Source organism: Dermacentor andersoni, chromosome 9 (assembly GCF_023375885.2).
Source record: "Dermacentor andersoni chromosome 9, qqDerAnde1_hic_scaffold, whole genome shotgun sequence".
Taxonomy (NCBI): Eukaryota; Metazoa; Arthropoda; class Arachnida; order Ixodida; family Ixodidae; genus Dermacentor; species Dermacentor andersoni.
In genome coordinates, this window is record NC_092822.1 from 54,909,112 (window position 1) to 54,928,584 (window position 19,473).

The window sequence follows — 19,473 nt, forward strand, 5'->3', positions numbered from 1 at the left end:
GTGGCATACCGAGACCTCCGCGCCATAACTTCGTCCCGCGCTTCGCAGCCCTGAACACGGACCTGCAAGGGCTCTGGAAGGACGGCGTCGCCTCGGGCCTGGACGTCGACGGCGGGCCGCTCAAGGGCCTCAATGGCCTCCTGGGCTCGGCCGCCGCGGCCGCCGTGGCTGCACAGCATCAGCAGCAGCAGCAGCACTCTCAACAGCAGCAGCAGCAGCAACAGCAGCAGCAGCACGCGCCTCCGGGTCCTCCCCCGCCACTGGGCATGCCCACGGCCCAGCATCCGCCCACCTCGCAGTCCTCGGGCACGCGACTCGTCAACGGCAACAACACGGTGCTGCAGAGCGCCCTCCAGGGACTCCAGTCGTCCCACCACCAGCAGCAGCAGCTTCAGCAGCACCACTCGGCCTCCTCGGCGGGCTCCCTGTGCCACGGGCCCAACGAGGCGGGCTCCGCGTCTTCGTCGCCGTCCACGTTCCAGCAGCAGTTGGGGAAGGAGGAGAGGTCTTCCGGTGCCAGTGGTGCCACCAGCGGGCACGCGCTCTACGGCCACGGCGTCTGCAAGTGGCCCGGGTGCGACGCCGAGTGTGAAGACTACCAGGCCTTTGTAAAGTGAGCGTGTGTCCTTCCCCACTTCCGCCGTTCTTTGCTCTGCCCTCGCCTCTCGCCTGGTCTCTTCAACGACCTTTGGCCTCGGTAATGTCGCGCAGAGGAATTGCTCTCGCCTCTAGATTTTGTCCGCTTATGCGCGTTCGTCCCTAGGACGAAGATTTGTGCGCCTTCCGGTCAAGTAAGTGGACGTGAGCTACTTCAGCTAAAGGCGACCACACAGTGGAGCACGCGAGGAGTCCTCTATGCGGCTTTACGCTGCTTATGTTGCGGTCACTTTTACCTGTTTCCTTGCGCCCTCTCTTTCTAGCCATTCAAAGGTTATAGTCCCTTGAATTTAGATCTATGGGGCTTAAGTAGTAAACCGCGTATTGTCAGGTGTACTGCGATATATATGTGCAGCAGACGGCATACAGTGTATCGCGACTATCTGTGTTGTTCATTGTAATGTGTTTATTCAGCTCGCTGACTTGCGAGCTATCGTGAGCGAGCGCAGCTCAGCTTCAGAGTTGTAGAAAAACTCCGTGTGGCCACTGAGACGTGAAGGCAATGCCTAAGGTTATTCGTTTCTCTTCCGCTTGCAGACACTTGAATACCGAACACCAGCTGGATGATCGAAGCACAGCGCAAGCCAGGGTACAGATGCAGGTAGTGTCTCAGCTGGAACTGCAGCTCGACAAGGAGCGAGACCGGCTCCAGTCCATGATGGCGCATCTCCACATGAAGCCGCCCAACGGCAGTCCATCTGGCTCTGGCAACAAGGACTCGGTGAGCAGGCTTGTCAGCACTTCCATTGCGCGTAATTTGCTGCCACTTCAAAGTTAAAAGTATCAGCAGCAGGAATTTCCTCACGAAGTGCCTGAATTCGCACACACTCATTTGCTCAATTTTGACCGAATATCGGGCACGTCCTTGTAATACAATTTATGACGTCTAGCTCCGATTTGCCTTCTTTGTTATACTGTATGATCATTTATCTTTATTTTCAACTGCTTTCCTTTATTTTCTTATATTTAACTGGTTGCCTGCACCTCTGTGGAATGCTGCAAAGCCCTAAGGGTAAAAATACATGAAATGAACGAATAAGAAGAACCGGGAATATTTCTGTCTAGTGCAGTTTCGATCCTAGGACGCAGGACCTTAACTTTTCTAGCAAGGAAATTAACCATAAAATTGAAGAATTGTAATGGTGCTGCTCTCTCATGAACATGCTGAAATATAGTTCGCCTGAGAACGTATACCAATGATCCATGTCAGCGACGAATAAAATATTGCGCCACTGTAACAACTGGACGTTGTCGCTACGTTTCACTTTCATGCGGGTGCCTGTAGACATTTTCTTTCAATTCGATTACGCCGTATTCAACCGTAGCTATTCTTCACGTGCTGGTCATTTTTCCCTCGATAAGCCGTATACACGCTTCAACAAATGCAATGTATTACTGAAACTTAAACAACAATCTTTGGTCGGCTTGACCCAGCAGAAGCTCAATTCCTAATACTATTATGAAACGTTATAATCTATGTCATGTTGAAATTTTTGTTGGTTTTTTTTTTCCAAGGAAAGTCTTTTCGTTTGATCAGGTAATGAATTGCATCTCGGGCGTCAACATGCGAATTAGTGTTTTTTTGCAGCAAGATTCAGAGATGAAGCTGCAGCGACAGAGATTCACCCGTCTATTCGTTTGTTTGTTTATTTATTTATGCATTCATTCTTTTATATTTTTTATTTAGAAACGCAGGTAGTATCTGGGGCCCAATGTCAAATTCCCGATACCTGTTATTCGCTCAACGTAATAGCGACTATGACTTCCTGAAGGCACGTGATGCTGCGAATACGAATTGGGTGCTTCCTTTAATGTCTACAGGCGTTCTTAGTCTTACTTGAGTAAGAATTATGTTCCAGCTTTAGTTGAGGCTAGAGTACGTTGGTGTAGACACCTCAGCAATGCCTGAGACATGAGATTTGATAAAAAGAAGTTAAGGTCAGGTATGCTTTGTGTTTCTTTTTGTTCTTCCTCATTTTGTTGGTGTTTATTTTTCTTGTTCTTTTGTTTTTATGCGTGTGCGTATGTCTCGTTGTACGCCTCCTGTAGAGGTGGCCGCGCTATAGGCGCCACCCTGCTCGGGGGAAGTAGGCCGTCCCGAGTGGGCAGGTCGAACTGACGCGTCCGAGTCTCTTTCCGGCAGCCTTTTGCGAGCTGCTCCCCTCCTCCCTCGTCCTCGTCTGTGTGCCTGCAGCTGTTGTCGTCGACCCCCAAGCCAGCGACGTCCTCACCTCAGGCGCTGTTGCCCATCAGCCCGAGCCCGCCGCCCCTGGCGATGAGCAGCCCGCTCATGACGAGTCGGCTGCTAGGGCTGCCCTCGTCCACCCAGCCACCGGGCTCGGGACCCATTCGGCGCCGGCTGAGCGACAAGGGCGTATCTCCGCTCTCGGGTGAGTCGTCTCTCTCTCCGCGACGTTTCGATCCGGCTCGCCTTATCGTCATCGTCATCCTGGCTACGCCCACTGCAGGGCCCTTTCCCATACTTCTCAGACTACCCCGGTCATGTGCTGATTGCGGCCATGTTGTTTCTGCAGACTTCTTAACCTCCTCCGCCCACCTAACTTTCTGTCGCCCCCTGCTACGCTTTCCTTGTCTTGGAATCCAGTCCGTGACCCCTAATGACCATCGGTTATCTTCCCTCCTCATGCCCTGCCCATGCCCATTTCTTTTTCTTGATTTCAACTTTAAATGCTCGCTTTAAATGACCGTCAAATGTGTCTGGTGCGAGGACAAAAAAAAAGCCCTAAGCTTGGTTTGGTCCGTGCCCTAGAGCCTGATATCGAAGTGGTGGCATTTACATACGTATACAGTCTAACGAGCTATGGAAAGAGGAATGATAGGTGTAACGTTAAGGGATAAGAAAAGAGCAGATTGGGTGAGGGAACAAACGCGAGTTAATGACATCCTAGTTGAAATCAAGAAAAAGAAATGGGCATGGGCAGGACATGTAATGAGGAGGGAAGATAACCGATGGTCATTAAGGGTTACGGACTGGATTCCAAGGGAAGAGAAGCGTAGCAGGGGGCGGCAGAATGTTAGGTGGGCGGATGAGGTTAAGAAGTTTGCAGGGACAACATGGCCGCATTCAGCACATGACCGGGGTAGTTGGAGAAGCATAGGAGAGGCCTTTGCCCTGCAGTGGGCGTAACCAGGCTGATGATGATGAGTCTAACGGTCGAAGTTCGTTATAACGAACTGCTGTGTAGCGGCGCGACTATCGCCTCTAGAGCCGGCGAAGACGGATTACGTGCAGGAAGCGCGATATTATGTATAACACGCTAGCGCGCTAGACTTGAGCGGCCGCGGTATCGGCCGCTGCCGAGATCCGCGTCACCGTGGCTGGTCCGGTTTAAATGAACCGTGGCGACGGCGGTCACCTCTTCGCGCTGTTCCCACAACGGTATAATTTCATTATGATCTTGTTACAACGTTTACAACGAATTTCGCGAATGTAATATTCACTTGGTCATGTTCTGTAATTCGTTGTATCCACATTCGTTAAATCGAGGCTCGAGTACAAGAAAATTAAGCAGTTGGAAAGTTTGCAGCAAGTTATGCAGAAAATGCGAAACTACAGAAAAAGTACAGATCCGATACGAAATTAGCTTCGCTTTATCCAAGATTCGTTATGACCATACGTGCGCATACCGGCGAAATAAGTTCGCAAATTGTATGTTTACTTCGTTATAAGCTCTATTTCATTATGTCCATATTCTTTGGGTATTAGTTGTTCCAGCTGTTCAGAGCATGCTCAACTAGCCAGCTGAAATTTTCATTCTGCTCAAGGAAGTTTTTTGTGTTCCCCAGTTCGTCATATCGTGTCCGTCTGTGGGAGCTATAGCAGTTCAGCTGTGCTAAGACGTCTAGGCCAAGCCTACTTGTAAATTTATTTTTTGGTGTGTCTTTTTGCTTGAGAACAAGTACAAGCATCGAATGTTTTCCCTCTTTATCACGCAGGTATGGAAATCGCATCATTACCCGACTCCCCCATACGACGTAGGGTGGCGGAGAGAGCTAACTTGGATATCACCGAAGGTGAGTCACGTGGACAGTTTGTTTGTATAATCTCTCGCTCACGTACAACTTTTATTTTGCTCGTCCCTCTGAAACCTTGTCTCTCATGCTACCTATTAGGCCACCATGGCAAAAGTTGTTCCTCTTATAAGGCGTAAATTTCTGCATCTCTCTAAACAATACAGAAGTTCACAGGGAGATGGAGGCTTGAAGTGGTGAGCAGGGATTGGACGAGGAATGTCACTGAAGCCAGGGCCCCTTGTCGAAGTGTTGCCTCCAGCGACAATCCTTCTTCGACCATATACTTCACGTAACAATTATGGAGCTAGTTATACCCGTGTCCTTAATGCCAGTTTAGTTAAGTATCAAATTTCCCCTTGCCTAGTCTACAGTTATAAACTGTTACAAATGTAACGCGGAATAACCGCCATCACACGCGGCCTCAGTTTAGCGTACGACCAAGATTGGAGGGAAAGCTTGCTCCAATGGAAGCATTGGTTGACTTGTAGTAATTTGTGTATTTTCTCTTTAATGTTCCCCAGAGATCCAGCGAAATCGAGAGTTTTACAAGTCTGCGGACGTTCGGCCTCCCTTCACATATGCCTCTCTCATTCGGCAGGTGAGTTTGGTCGACATAAGCTCCGTTCACTGTAGTAGCTCTCTGACACGTAGTGCACAGTTGTTTGCTGCCTAACTTATAAGTGTAAGGTGCAGTTGTTTGATGCATCGTATGGTGTGCTGAAAGGTGCCGTTAATTCATTTATGTAACATTTCTTAAATAGCTGTTTGTTTAAGCATATTAAAATTTGAGTTTCATAGAATGTACTCCTGCAAGACATTTGTGTCGTAACTCAGAGAAATGCTTTGTAACTTATTAATAGAGTCGAGGCATCGCACAATGTTTAATACTGCGCAGTGTGCAAAATTATTTCAGCTACCCCGCGCATTTAACAATTCTTTGGTCATTGCCAATGAAGGTTTCGCAGATACCAAGCAGTGTTGAGCGTAGTTTTTATGCTGCTTTGTTTGTATAAGTAGCTGCATGCACCCTTAGACGCCGTAACTATTCTTAATTATTAATTCCTGCATCTTGCGGTAGTTACAACGTACTGCCTTGTTCCAATTTCAGGCCATAATTGAATCTCCTGATAAGCAGTTAACGCTGAATGAGATCTACAACTGGTTCCAGAATACCTTCTGCTACTTCCGTAGGAATGCTGCAACTTGGAAGGTAATGGAGACTTGCTCTTCTGCACACTGTCTTATATTCGAGATATATTGAACACATTAAATTGAACTGTCGCGAATATATGTGCTGACGTGCAGTGGAATGCTTATTATACGACTTTCGGCGATTTTTGCGATAAATTAATCTGGAGAGCGGGGAGCTATTTTCGGAACAGCGCATGAAGACTCACGAACTCGTGGCAACGGGGTTTCAAGCATTTTGCTTACACCTTTTCAGTCACCTAAATGCAAGTTGCGAAGTTGCGCATGACAGATTCGGGCATTACTGTGCAAGAATTGGCATCTTCTAGTTTGCTCAAAGCTTCCTGATAGTTTGTTGGAAAGCAGCAAAGGAAAAATGACGGCTTGCACGTCCCGGTGCTCTACGTACGTTGTTCGTATACGCTCGTACTTGAGGATGCCGATAACCGTGATGATGGCGTCTTCGTCTGCTGCTGTTAGGCCTGTTGCTGCTTTTAGGCCTAACGCCCAATGAAAAGAGCCGCTCGTTTTCCTCCTTATAGCCCTTTCGGGCTCATTTTAAACAGCGGCGTGCTGTTCTCGTTCAGAGGCCTGAACTTAACCGAAGCCCAGCTGACCTTCTGCTTAGAGGTTACCTAAGCCTGCAACCGTAATGCATCTGTTTATTACTCAACTCGAATCAAGCTTCATACTAGCGCCATCCTTCTAAAGTTCGTATAATTGTGTTCCACTGCAGTCCATCGTATACTGTGTTTAGTTTTTCCTTGCTATACGTCGAAAAGCTGTGAAAAGGAGGCACTGCATGCTTACGTGGAAGAGGGGTAGCCTCCTGAAATTTTTCGCTGTTGTGTTAGCATTGCGTTAAATCAGGTCTATAACTGCTTATTGTGAGAACACTGCTTCAAGATAAGATAGAATAAGCAGTTATTTTTGGAGTTGGGATGTTTTACGAATTGTTCTAATAAGAAGAAATTTTGTATAGCTTTGGAATAAATCACTTATAGGTAAAAAAAAAGATACGTTACTATCCTTGCTACAACGAGAAGAAGGCGGGTTAACCAAGGGGACCGGTTTTTATTATTCATATCATGAGAAGCGAACAAAGACACCAAAGGCAACATAGGGGAAATTACTTGTACTTACTAATTGAATTAGAGAAATAATAAATATAATGGCAATGAAAGCGGATGAAAAAACATGCCGCAGGTGGGGAGCGATCCCGCGTCTTCGCACTACGAACATGCACGCCTAATGCGAAGACGTGGGATCGTTCCTCACCTGCGACGAGTTGCTTTTTCATCCGCTTTTATTGCCATTAATTTATCATTTCTCTAATTCAGTTAGTAAGTACAAGTAATTTCCCCTATGTTGTCCTTGGTGTCTTTGTTTGTTGGCTTCTCATGATATCCTTGCTACAGTGTGCTGTGCATGTTGATGCCGATATGGTGTGCATTTAGATGTAATGAGTTTTTGCTAGCTGATCGAAATGATTCCTTCATACCTAGGAACAGCTTTCGAGAAAGAGTCCGGGCTTTCGATAATACGTGACTACCCCAGTGCTGCTTTTAGACCATACTTTAGTTCACAAGCAGGCAGCTTACTTCGTCATGAACCATGTTGATACAGATGCTAAAGGCCAAACATGTGCTTTTTTTTTCCTCCTTCGCGTAGAATGCGGTGAGACACAACCTGAGCCTACACAAATGTTTTATGCGTGTTGAGAACGTTAAAGGGGCTGTGTGGACTGTGGACGAAATAGAATTCTACAAGCGTAGGCCCCAGCGACTCCAAGATCGGATAGCAGGGTAAATCTCACCGGCCTTGAACACGCCCTGCGTCTCCGCACAGCCTGCTTCTTCTGTGTACTAACTGCTGCGACGTCCTTGCACTTCTTCTCCGTCTGCTCTTGCACATTGCGGTCAGTAGGGTAAAGAGGCAACCACATGGTGCGTATTTGCGGCGTATTTGCGGCGCGACGTCGCCGCGCCAACTTCACGCCGCGTTACGGCGTGACGCATCGTACCGCTTAATGCAGGTCGAAATGCAGGTCGGTACCGACAAAAACTGTAACCCTCGTGATGAGTGTTTCGCCCACGTTAGCAGCTCGGTTTATCGTGCAGCGTGAAATTAACACCCAGCGGCGGGACGCGTAAAACGCGTCTGAAATACGTTCCTTGTGGTTGCGACTTAACTGCGGCAAGAATGCTTAACGCTGAGTTCATGGCATATTGGAATCGCGTGCTAGTTAACTGCTAACTGTTTTGTACTTCAGCATTGATTGGCGACCAATGAATGTGCACGAGCAGGCGGATGTTTTGTTCAAATCTTGTGCCTATCTTGCTTGTTTAACACATTCTCCTCTTTCTCTCTCTCTCTCTTTCCCTTGCCTTTCTTCCTGCATTTCATTTTCCTATGTTTCAACACATCCATGTTCATTTCTGCCCTTCCTGTGATTTCACATGCTACGCTACACTCTTTCTTACCCTGAGTTGCCTGTATCATCTCATGTATATTTCTGTTTTCTTTTATTGCGTATTCGTTTGTTCATTCTGTGTGATGTGTTCATTTATCATTTATTTGGATTTTCACTTGCATGCCTCTCGTTAACCTTTGGTTTCCTGCTTCGTGGCAAACGTGCCAAACCGCCATTTTAAATACAAACTTGCATTGCCTTTGCGCCTTGCTTTCCCACGCATGCTTCGTATCGGATCTTCTCTGCGCCATTTTGTTTGTAAATGCTGAATGGGTGCCTCAATCATCGGTGACTACCTCAAAACTTGACCGTCGTGCTTCATTTATAATTTACGTTTCCTTTTTTTTAAAATCCCAATTCTATATTATTTGCAAATTTCGCCCCGCGAATTTCATTGCCACAAACTCGAAACTTCGCTTGCTTTGTTCTTGCGGTCCTCAAATTTTTCTTTGTTTGCATCTTTACTGTATTGTTATTTTTTAACTGCATATTATTTCACGCCCATATTCCTTGTGGTTGATTTTCCCCCAATATATTTCTCACCCTTTTACACCCAAATTTCGCTTCCTTGGTAAAAACTTATCCACTTCAATCTTACAAACCCCCCAAACCCGCCCTTACACCCAAACCATTCCCCGTGAAAAAAACTTCCGCCGCTACCGGACCTAACCACACGTCGACGAACGCAGAATGCTATCAGAACCAACTTGTCGCTGCATAAGTGCTTTGTTCGTTACGAGGATGACTACGGCTCGTTTTGGATGGTGGACGATCGCGAATTCGTTAAGCGGCGTCACCTCAGCCGTGGCCGTCCCCGGAAATTCACCGACTTCCGGAACGCACCGCCGCAATTGGCCGAGTAAGCCGTAGGCTGTAACCAATCAGAAGACAGTCCTCGAGACGTCAGGGACTGCCGACCGATGAGGTCGATGCCTTAGACGGCTGAGGCTGTGCCAATCAGAAGACAGTCCTCGCCCGAGACGTCAGGGACTGCCGACCGATGAGGTCGATGCCTTAGACGGCTGAGTAGTTGATGCACAAATGCACTGTCAAAGATGCCTAAAGGTATTGCTTTTCGTCATCTGCCAAATATGCGTGTGGTGTGTCGCACCAGACTTGCATGGCCTGCACTGAGAGGCCTTCGAGTGAAACCAGCATGAAGACAATGAACGATAAGTCACGTCAGTATTTCATATCGTCAGCCAAAATCGCAGAAGTTTATCACGTTCGCAAGTCTATAAGCCGTTTCTCGAAAGACCTGCCTACCATCATTGTGCAATGGCATCTTCGTTATCCAGAACAGTGCACCTGGATGGATAAAGTGCACTTGGATGAATGAAGCATTAAGCAGCCGCTAGCTTCAATAACGTATGCTGAATTTCGCGTGATCCGAGTCTCGAATCAGCTTTGACAGTGCACTGACGAATGCGTACGCCTAGTACAACGCCGTACGACGTGCATCATTTAGCTGCCGAAACGTTTCAGGAACGGTCTCGGTAGAGAATAGCAGAAGGGAGCCGAGCGGAGCCGGTGGTAGAACACGTGATCTTTGTGCCTGCGTACAGGCTCTCCGGCATCCTTGCATGCCAGACCTCGAGCATGAAGTCCTGGGTGCAGAAACACGTCCCTGACCCTTACCAATCCTTCGTGCTTTTCATTTTTACCTGTCCTCGTAAGTTTAGTTGAAGCAAGTTTTGAGTAGTCACTGATGCAACCCTTATGTGTGTTTTAATGTGTTACCATGTGTATGTGAGTGTTCGTGCAGTAGATGCTTAACGAGCATACCGTGGTTTTCGTTTTGTTGGCGATGACAATGGCATTATCCGACCGTTCCAACTACGTCCTTAAGGCCATGTTCGCGGACCGCGCAAAAATAAAACCCGGAATGTGGGTCTGCCAACGGAACGAAATACCTATGGTAGTGCTCAAGTGATTTGCTTTTTAAACACGTAGGTTTGGAGTACCTTACCGAGGCTCTCCAACCTTTAGAGTATCCGTAGCCAATCGTAGCATTGTTGACGCACCTAGATTGTAGATATAGTAGAATAGTGCATGATTATTCCGAATGCTTGTTGTTTTGTTTATGCAATGAAAAGTTTATGTATCCTTTGCGTTATTTGGAAAATTGTAATCCGTTCAAGCTGTACCTGAAGTGAACGCATTATTTCGTATAACTACAGTCTGTGATTACGGTTAGGTTTAACTGTATGAAACTGCGTTTTTGAAACTGTATACCTCGCTCACCAGCTCATGAGAAAGTTTAACATTAAAATTGTTACAGCAGTAAGTGTTGTCTGTCTTTAGAGAATATAATTGCCCTCCTTCTACACAATAAATTGTGCTAAAATTGTAGCTTGCCGAACAAATGCTGTTTACAGCGCTAGCTTACAACCTACCCGTGTCCCTCGTTCTTTGTGGTAGCTACGGTGTTACCGTGAATTATGCCAAACTCGCCGATCTTTCAGTTCTTTTGCATTCTATACGAGAAGCAATCATTCGGCAATGACTATCATAAACCATCTAATGGTGCAATGCGATACCGGTAAAAATCACGACGGAGCATCGCCCCCCACCCTTGTTCGAATTTGTCACCGTCGCTATAGCTTTTGCTGCTGTATCACGTGCAGAGTAGCTCCTAATTTTCCGTTATTCAAAACGAGGTGCAGAGAAGCGTTTTTATCGAGCGACATTCCACCTCAAGTCGGCAACCTATAGCCAAATAAATTACTTTTCTATTTTGCTCGAGGCTCACGGCGGGCTTGTACTTTAGCTTTTCAGTTACTCTTTAACCGCTGTTCTTTTTCCGCGTGGACTGCAAGTGTACTCGCTTTCAATGATTCATGTTCGGACGTGAAGCGAACCGACGCTAAAGAGATTTATTTCACTCCTTAGGGGCCTACCAGTGCCTTCCCAGCAAGTAGGACAGAGATCGGTCCGTAGTCCGACCCTCCAGCAAAGTCCGGGTCTGTACGGAGAGTCCCTTAACGCTTCACTGCAAGTGAGTAGCCTTCAAATCATCTGTCTCTTCTCACTTCCACTATATCGAAAAGCTTTGTCGTCTTTTGCATGTGGAGCTCCCGCGCAATTATCAGAATGAACGGCTTAATGTTTAGGACTTGGGCTGTACGAGTCTATGCGTACATTTGGTCATGCGCACGGATCGCGGCCGTGGCGCCGTATTGCTGCCTGATAAATGTTCGTTTCTTTAGCTGAACTGAGTAATTTCATGCAGTAGCTTAGCTTAATTCGGCCGGTTGGTACATTTCCAAACTTGTGGAAGTAACAGCGCTGAAAAACTCTAGCAATACGATAGGAGAAGAACACGGCGCTGTGTTTGCCTCCTCTCGTCTGAGTGCTTTTTTTTTTTTAGTGCTGTTCCCTACACCTTCTACGCCTAACGTAGGCCTCTCTGTTGTACAGTTTCGTATGTTTTTCGTATCGTTCGTACAAAAGATCTTACGAAATCGATGCGGCATAGGCAACTTTCGCAGGAATGCTACGCGAAAGTTGTGGAAATATTGCAATGCGTACGAAACAGTTTTTATCGTGGTCGCGACACGACATTCTTGCAACTAAGTACCACTGTCGTGCACAAAGTTCCCTCTATAAGTGCGCTGACAATCCGTTACGCAACGCGTTCATCGAGAAGTGTGTTAAGCACAGAATAAAAGAACGAGCTCCACTTCGCCTTTCCGGCCGCCATTTTTGTTGCAATGGAGTGTTAGTAAAGAGTCCACGGTCGTATTGCGCTTGGTGTTACACTCACGGAACTAATGGACGAACATAAAGAAACAAAACGTCGACGTACGTGGCGCAAACTACCAACTACAAGCTACCAATGTTATTAGCTTGCGCCGCGTACGTCCACGTTTTGTTTTTTTGTGTTCGTCCATTAGTTCCGTCAGTGTAAAGGCTAAAACCCTTGAGAGCGATCTTGTGCGCGACGGATCGGCCCGTCACTTGAACAGATCGCTCGACCTTGTCACTCGATCGCTCGGTTCTGGAAATCTAGAATTCGTCGCTCGTCGCCCGGAAGTGCTGTGAGCGACTAGCCAATACCGCGAAGCCGGAAGTGGATGTACATCACTCAAGTACTACCGATTGTGGCCCGGAACGAGTAAACGATTTTATAGTGCAAGGATAAGAACCTACTGGAAGAACTTCAGGGATATTTTATGCTGCTTTTTTGCAGTAAAACACGTCAACTTAAATAAATTAATAAAGCACGCGTCACGCTAGTTCCGGCGCCTATATAGCTGCCCTCACACCGGCAACGCCGCTCGCATGGGGTACGACTTGTAGGCGACGAGTGAACACGACAGCCATCTCCATCGCGTCACTTGTCACTGTCTTGCGCAAGATCGCTTGCATGGTTTTATACTTCACACTAAGCGCAATGCAATCGCGAACGTCCAGTAACCAGCCCCGTTCATTGCTTTGACTAAACGACCCGCCGTGGTTGCTCAGTGGCTATGGTGTTTGGCTGCTGAGCACGAGGTCGCGGGATCGAATCCCGGCCACGGTGGCCGCATTTCGATGGGGGCGAAATGCGAAAACACCCGTGTACTTAGATTTAGCTGCACGTTAAAGAACCCCAGATGGTCGAAATTTCCGGAGTCCTCCACTACGGCGTGCCTCATAATCATAGCCCCGTTCATTGCTTTGACTAAACGTTACTAAGGGGCGTCTCTTCCACTCTGTTTTGTTGCAGGCAGCGCTGGCCGAGAGCAACCTGTCATTCCTCAGTGCAGCGATTTCCGGCACGGCGGTGAGCACGGCGGCGTCCATTGCGGGTGGCGTAGTCATGCCCGGGGCTCGGCCGCCGAGCGCAGGCAACGGACCCCTCAGCAGCCCGGTGGTCTCCTCAGGTGGGCTGCTGCCCGCCGCCCCACAGCTACACGGGGACGCCGCCGCTGCGGAGCGGTTCGTCGCCGGCATGCTCGGCCAGGGACTCCCGGGGGAGAGACTCACCAGGTGAGGCTCCTCGCGCTTTTGGCTGCGATTCTCGCGCCAGCCGCTCGACTGTGAAACGGTCCGCGCGTCTGTTCCATTCCCACGGACACCGTACGGAACTCGTGCGGAATCCGTACGATTTCTATATCCAGCGGTGTAGTCTGCAGAAAGAAGTCATTGCACGTTCGTCAGCTACATTAGCTTGGTCCGGGCTCTGTCAGACGCCATCCGCGCCGTCCAATGAACGTTACGGCACCGACGTCTGTCAGGAAAAGGCGTTTACTCGCCGGTGTCGCCTTTATTACATTACAAAAGTGACGTTGGCTTATGCTGGCCGACGTTGGCCAGTGTTGGCCGACGTTGGACCGCGTCCGGCTTTTGAGGAGGAACCGACGACGAATTGCTTTCTCCTGACGGACGCCACTGCCGTGACGGTGTCGGCATGGGCGGTGAATGACGGCTGCGCGAATTAAGCCTAGAAACTGCGTCATCTCGTGCCCCTTATGCGCGATGATGGTAGTGGTGCCACGTCACCTTTTCTGCATTCCTTTTACGAGCGTATAGGAAACGGGAAATTGGAGCGCATCGTGAAACGTTTCTGCAGGGAGTGTGTGCTTGCGTCTCTTTCACACCGCGTCAGGTTGGAGATTCTCGATCGTCTGTCATTCTTGATCTATCTGCTGAATTTACTATTCCTAAATAGAACCGTTCTCGTAATCTGTAACTCAGTGTCGCGGCAGAAAGCCGTGCTCTGCTAGCCACCAGCTGCGATCAAGGTTATGTTCCTCAGATAAGCAAGCCAACGTTTCGATGGGTGGACCTTGTCTAGGTTAAACGGCTTATGCCTCGTTTACACCAGTTAAGGTGGTACTCGGCAGTGATTGATATCGGTACATACCTGACAAAGGCGCCCGTTTATACCAGATGTGTTTGCATTCATGTACGCTAAATATAGAAATGCGGTTAGCCTTGATGAATGTGCGCGACCGAGGAGGTGACTTTGACGTTGCAAGCACATCAATCTGCCTTCTCTCTCTCGGCCTCGCAGCAATGGCGTCCACATCAAGCAGGAACCAGTGGTAGAAGAGCCCAGCAGTGACCTGGAGGAACCCATGGAGGCCACTCCCGACCAACTGGTCACGGGCTCCGTGCTCGAAGACGACCTGGGGAGCGACGAGGCACCACGACCCTCCGACGGCATGGACGCCGCGATCGGGGGCCGAGACTCGGCCACCGAACGGGAGGACAACGAGGAGGCCGAGGACTTGTCCCTGTCTTCGTCCACGACGACCCCCTGCGAGACGCCAGTCTCGAACTCGACGTAGGACATTGCCCCCCCCCCCCCCCACTTCACCTGCCCAGCGCTCCCACCTCCCGACTCACCCCGTCAGTCCTCCATCCTCCTCTTCCTTCCGCCCTCTCCAGAGAGAGGTCGCGCGGCTCCGCCGGCGTCGCGGCGGATCAAGCCAAGAATGCCCCGACCCTCCTCCATGGCACGAATTTCATTTCGTCTCCACGCAGCCGCAGCAGCAACAGCAGCAGCACCAACGCCAGCATTGTCACTGTAGCAGTCGACGAATACACCTCTATCGCACCGGTACCTCAGTAAACACAATTACCTCAGTGGGAAGGGCGACGAGTTGTTTCCGGCAGAGACAAGTGTTTTCCCCTTTCTTTCCAGGCTGTGGTTGTTTTACGGCGGACTGTTTGACGCGGAGCGTTTAGTCGAGGCCGCAAGAGTTGACGCAGCGAGAGAAAAATCTGGTTCGGCTCTCTGCTTAAGGAGTGGCATAAGATGTCATCTTCACGGACAGTCGTACGTGTTGCTTGTTTGGTGGAAGATGTGCTGGAGCACCTGTCAGCAAGCAGAATGTGCATGTGGCAGCGTTTGGCCCACGCGAGTCTTAAGCTTACCAGTCATTATTGAAGCAGTTAAATGCGGAGTGCACCCAAGGTGATCTCCGTGTCATTTCTTGCTTGAACTGGCTAAGATTTCCTAATGTCATATTTTCAGTGGCGCCACTCGTTTGCTACAATCGGAAACAAAGCTTTTTCTATCAGAACCATATAAGTTGTTGGGTTTTCGTACGCATAGTATTCAAAGTGACGTAACGGTCTCTGTTTACATCCACTATTGCAAGCTTTCAAAACCAGCTCAGTAGTGAACAAAACAATATGAGCTTAATTTCGTCTATTCGATATTGAGTAGCTATAAGCTCGAAAATTGAAAAGAAAGAAAAAAGGAAAATTAGCGCACTGCTTGTGTAGCAAGTGTCAAAAGCCATCTCCTTTCCACGCACCTGTTTGCACGAAAGAACAGTGGCGAGTTCTGTGTAGTCTTCGGAATCATGTGTCAAAGTGCTGTTGACGATCCCTCCAAGCTATCTCTCTCCAAGTTTGCCCTCCAAGTTGGCACGACATTCTTAAAGCAAGCAGGTCAAGAAGAGTTACCGGCCCGATCGGAAGGCAGCGAGGTTTAGAGCCTCACGCCCCTTTTGCATGCAGAAGGTGGCATTGATTGAACGGAAGCATTGCGATGACAGCGCAGCGTCCTGGCAGACTCTAGCCGAAGAGCCTCGGGAGAAAAATGTTCCTCTGTGCATATCGTTCTACGCTGTGACTACGCAGTGTCAGCTTTTTCCTAGATACAAAACGAAGCGCGAAAAAAAAAACGCGATCGATGAACCACAGAAAAAAAAAAGTTGTAAAAGTTACCAACTATAGTATACTTCGTGTTCTCCCTCCTCCCTCGTTTGTGTGTAACAAGAAATATAGTGCTACGTAAACGGCGTCACTTTTGCAGTCTTCATACTAAGTACTTAGAGAAAGCAGGTGGCAGTACCTTGTGTAGGTGGTAGCGATAATCTTTGGTAGCAGTCTGTGTGGTACATTTACCTTCCACGGACTCGCATTCGTGGCAAAGCTTTGGCTCATTGTCTTAGAGAGTTGAGCTTCTCACTGTGGACTCTCTGTCGAAATTGCACATCCTGAAACCCAAGTATCTGTGTTTCTTGCAAAGTGTGAACATTGCCACTAATGTCGGGAGCATTTGTTTCTGCTCGTTTCTCCTGTACCATTTGTTCTGATATCTGTGAACTTTGGCCTGATATGATCATACTACCATGCGTATCATTTTGAGCCTACCGTAGCCCTCAAGGGTCTGTGATGCCTCCCACTGATAAGGCATGAGCAAAACGCAAATGAAACTCCATTCAGCGGTGTGATTTATATATGGGATGTGACCTTGTGCTGTTAAGTTGAGTGCTGTGCTAAGGACAGTTGCAGTAACTAGTTTATTCACCACTTCTTTCGTCTTTTGTTCACTGCTTATACGTGCAGAGGGTCATCACGAACATTGCCTGGCATCCCGCGCGAGCCTCTAAACAAATCTGCTTTAAAAGAGCATTACATTTCATTTTTTGTTTCCCTTCACATGTACAAAAACAAGAAGGCAACGCAAACCATCGGTACAATTTTTTTTTCTGCGTGCCTCATTCATTTTCCTTTGTTCAATTTCATGGTTTTCTCATCTTTGTTGCCATACCCTACTCTCGTGTTACCATCACACCACATGAACAATGACTTTGCATTCCTTATGACCAAGCAGGCTGCCACGTTGTCATGTGCGCCATGTGCTGTTGGTGTGCTTCTATCTTCACGCTTGCCTTTTACTCAATTTCTTTCCCAGCGTTTCGCACTGCTTGCTTTATTTTTTAGGTGTCTACAGCTTCTGTCAAGCTTTTCCTTTGTCCTTTTTCGTCGCAGCCCGCTCATCTGCATGTGGACGTTTGGCTACTTGTTTATTTTCCTTTCCACCTAGATTTTCTGCTTGCATTTCTGAGCACCACTTCTTGTCTGAAATACCCAGTGACTTTAGTTCGCAGATGTTTTTTTTTTTATTTACAAATATAGTTATATCTGCTGCACCAGAAATACAAAGTTTTTAATGCTGATAATTTTTTGGAGTGCTCTTGTAGTTCTTTAGCTTACTTCTATTGCTTTGTTTCTATTCAAAGTTTAATGTCCAATACTTTGTAGTAGTGTTTTATATTTTTTGTCTATTGAAAGTGAGAGCCGGGAAGAAAAAGAGATAGCGAATGAGTGTTCTAAGTGAAGGTTTTTGTCCTTAAGGTATTTATTGATGATTGTACATATTATTAATTATTCTGGTGTGCACATGTGCCAGTAGAGGATGGTAGTTTTCTTTAATACTAGTGTAAGCTCTGTATGGCATCATGTTCAACTCATTTGATTTTGTGCATGTTGTGTTCGCATTTGCATAGTCACGACCGGGCAACTCCCACTCCTTGTGGAAAAATCAAGCCAACGGTTTTCATTATTGGTGGCTCACCTAGCGCCATTACAGAGCACTAACGTCGTGCATTTCGAGTAGATAGCGTACATTGGATGCGTGGTGAAGGCATGTGTTACTTTCATTCACATCTCAAGCACTCGTAAAAGAAAGAACTGAAAGATACTGGTGATGCTTTTTTGTTTGTTTTCTTTCTTACGTGTTCCGTTGTCCCATATCTGTGTTTTGTTTCTTCTGGAATGGTGTAACATCTTTATTTTTTCAGTCATGCATTAGAAGCTGTGTGGTAGTGTTTCAAGCCAGTCATGCAAAACATACATATCACTTCATGCTTCCACGTACTTAATGAAAAAGAGAGAGAGAGAGAACCTGCATCTTCGCAAATCACATATCCACAATGTTGTCAATACAGTATTTTTTGCCCTGATTCCTTGTGTTGTGTTTTATTTTCTCCTTGGTTCTCCACTACACATTAGAGAACAATAGATTACACATCTGTAGCAGTAACCATTCTGTTCCCAGTTTGCAATTTTCTTTTATCTATCAGCTTTAGGCAGGCACTAAGATTTTCTAACTCAATCTAAGCAAATAAAATACATCTCCAATGTTGTCTGCTATCAAATGGTAAAAGCTAAAGCTTATTTATGAGCAGAGAAAATGAAAACCAAACTTCAATTTTAATAACATATTGTGTCCGAACTGTGGCACCGACGATGACAGCGCAACAAGACTTATTTTGCATCATTTTCGAGTCTGAGGAGTGAAAGCGTACAGTACCCGCGACGATGACTTTTTGTTCATTTACAAACAGAATAATTTTTTTTTCTGTTACTCGGCGGTTAACAAGTCTCAACCAGATAGTTACTGCAATGTATGGCGTCGCAAGCCAAGAAAATTTTAATGTGGCTTTTGCTGACTGTATTCAGCTTGTGCCCATCTTTTTAATACGAAATCGCGAATACTTGTAAAAGCCATAGGTATGCATTTGCAGAAGTGTAATGGGCATTTTCTGTGGCCCTTCGATTGAAATAGAGCAGGAGGAAGTAATTTTTATTTCAGTAAAAGAAAATATAACGCAATTAAAGTACTAAAAGTTCTTCTGGGTATGCATGTTGTGTAGATCACGCAGGCAGGCCTCTCATGTGCCCTTTAAAGTCTAGCGGCAGCTATTTACATTTATTTATGTTTCTTGCTGATTTAAACAAAAAGTTAGGCCTTGTGGCAAACGCTTTGTGTACACTCAGTGTACACTGAATGTACACTCGTACAACACTATTTTCACACTAAGTATGGGTGCCGAAACTTGATGCCGTCAACTTTTTTGTACCCCCTCCCCCCTGTTTTCTTTTTCATATCTACTTTCTAGGATACATTAAATGGAGAAGGAGTAGGCTGAAGGTGTTTTACAGCACTTAACCTAGTCCAAAGCTCTATATTGTAAAATTTTCTTCCAGAGTAAACGATGAAAGCACATCTTCTCGAAATGTCTTCTTCACAGAAAATTTTTCAATTTGGTTTTATTTTTATTTTTTGTTATACTTGTTTCCTATCGGCCTGGCGCACTGAACTTCTTTTTTTAATGGGGAGATGTTACAAGTATTTATGTCGAAGGCATCAGATGGCACAAGTGAAGAAACTACCGGTTATTATTTTTTTTTTTTTTTGTCTAAAGGCTAGCGCGTAGGTGGAGGTCAAATACAGTTGTAGAGGCTGCTTGCTTTTCAGTGTGCTGCTGGCAGTCTTAGTTCGGTCAAATTGTCGGGCTGTTCGCACTAGTCCTGGTCATGAGCAATTTGTAAAATGTGCACCTCAATGTGAATGTACATAGTATACGCGCTAGGAAAGGGCATCGATA

General features: G+C 46.9%; 1 protein-coding gene across 7 annotated transcripts in view; it reads left to right on the top strand.

The window, feature by feature from the left end:
* The window catches only part of FoxP (forkhead box transcription factor P), a 442,873-nt gene extending 424,828 nt beyond the window's left edge, over positions 1–18,045 (top strand). For 5 of the 7 annotated variants that reach the window (XM_050175910.2, XM_055069104.2, XM_050175906.3 and 2 more), the window contains 10 exons: positions 49–613; positions 1,195–1,378; positions 2,801–3,047; positions 4,615–4,692; positions 5,214–5,290; positions 5,801–5,902; positions 7,552–7,685; positions 11,246–11,351; positions 13,065–13,327; positions 14,355–18,045. In XM_050175910.2, coding sequence (XP_050031867.1) covers positions 49–613; positions 1,195–1,378; positions 2,801–3,047; positions 4,615–4,692; positions 5,214–5,290; positions 5,801–5,902; positions 7,552–7,685; positions 11,246–11,351; positions 13,065–13,327; positions 14,355–14,631 — 2,033 coding nt within the window. In that variant the 3' untranslated portion in view covers positions 14,632–18,045. The remainder of the gene's footprint in view (positions 1–48; positions 614–1,194; positions 1,379–2,800; positions 3,048–4,614; positions 4,693–5,213; positions 5,291–5,800; positions 5,903–7,551; positions 7,686–11,245; positions 11,352–13,064; positions 13,328–14,354) is intronic. The other 2 variants (XM_072284202.1, XM_050175908.3) reach the window with 2 other exon arrangements.
* Positions 18,046–19,473: the final 1,428 nt, after the last annotated feature.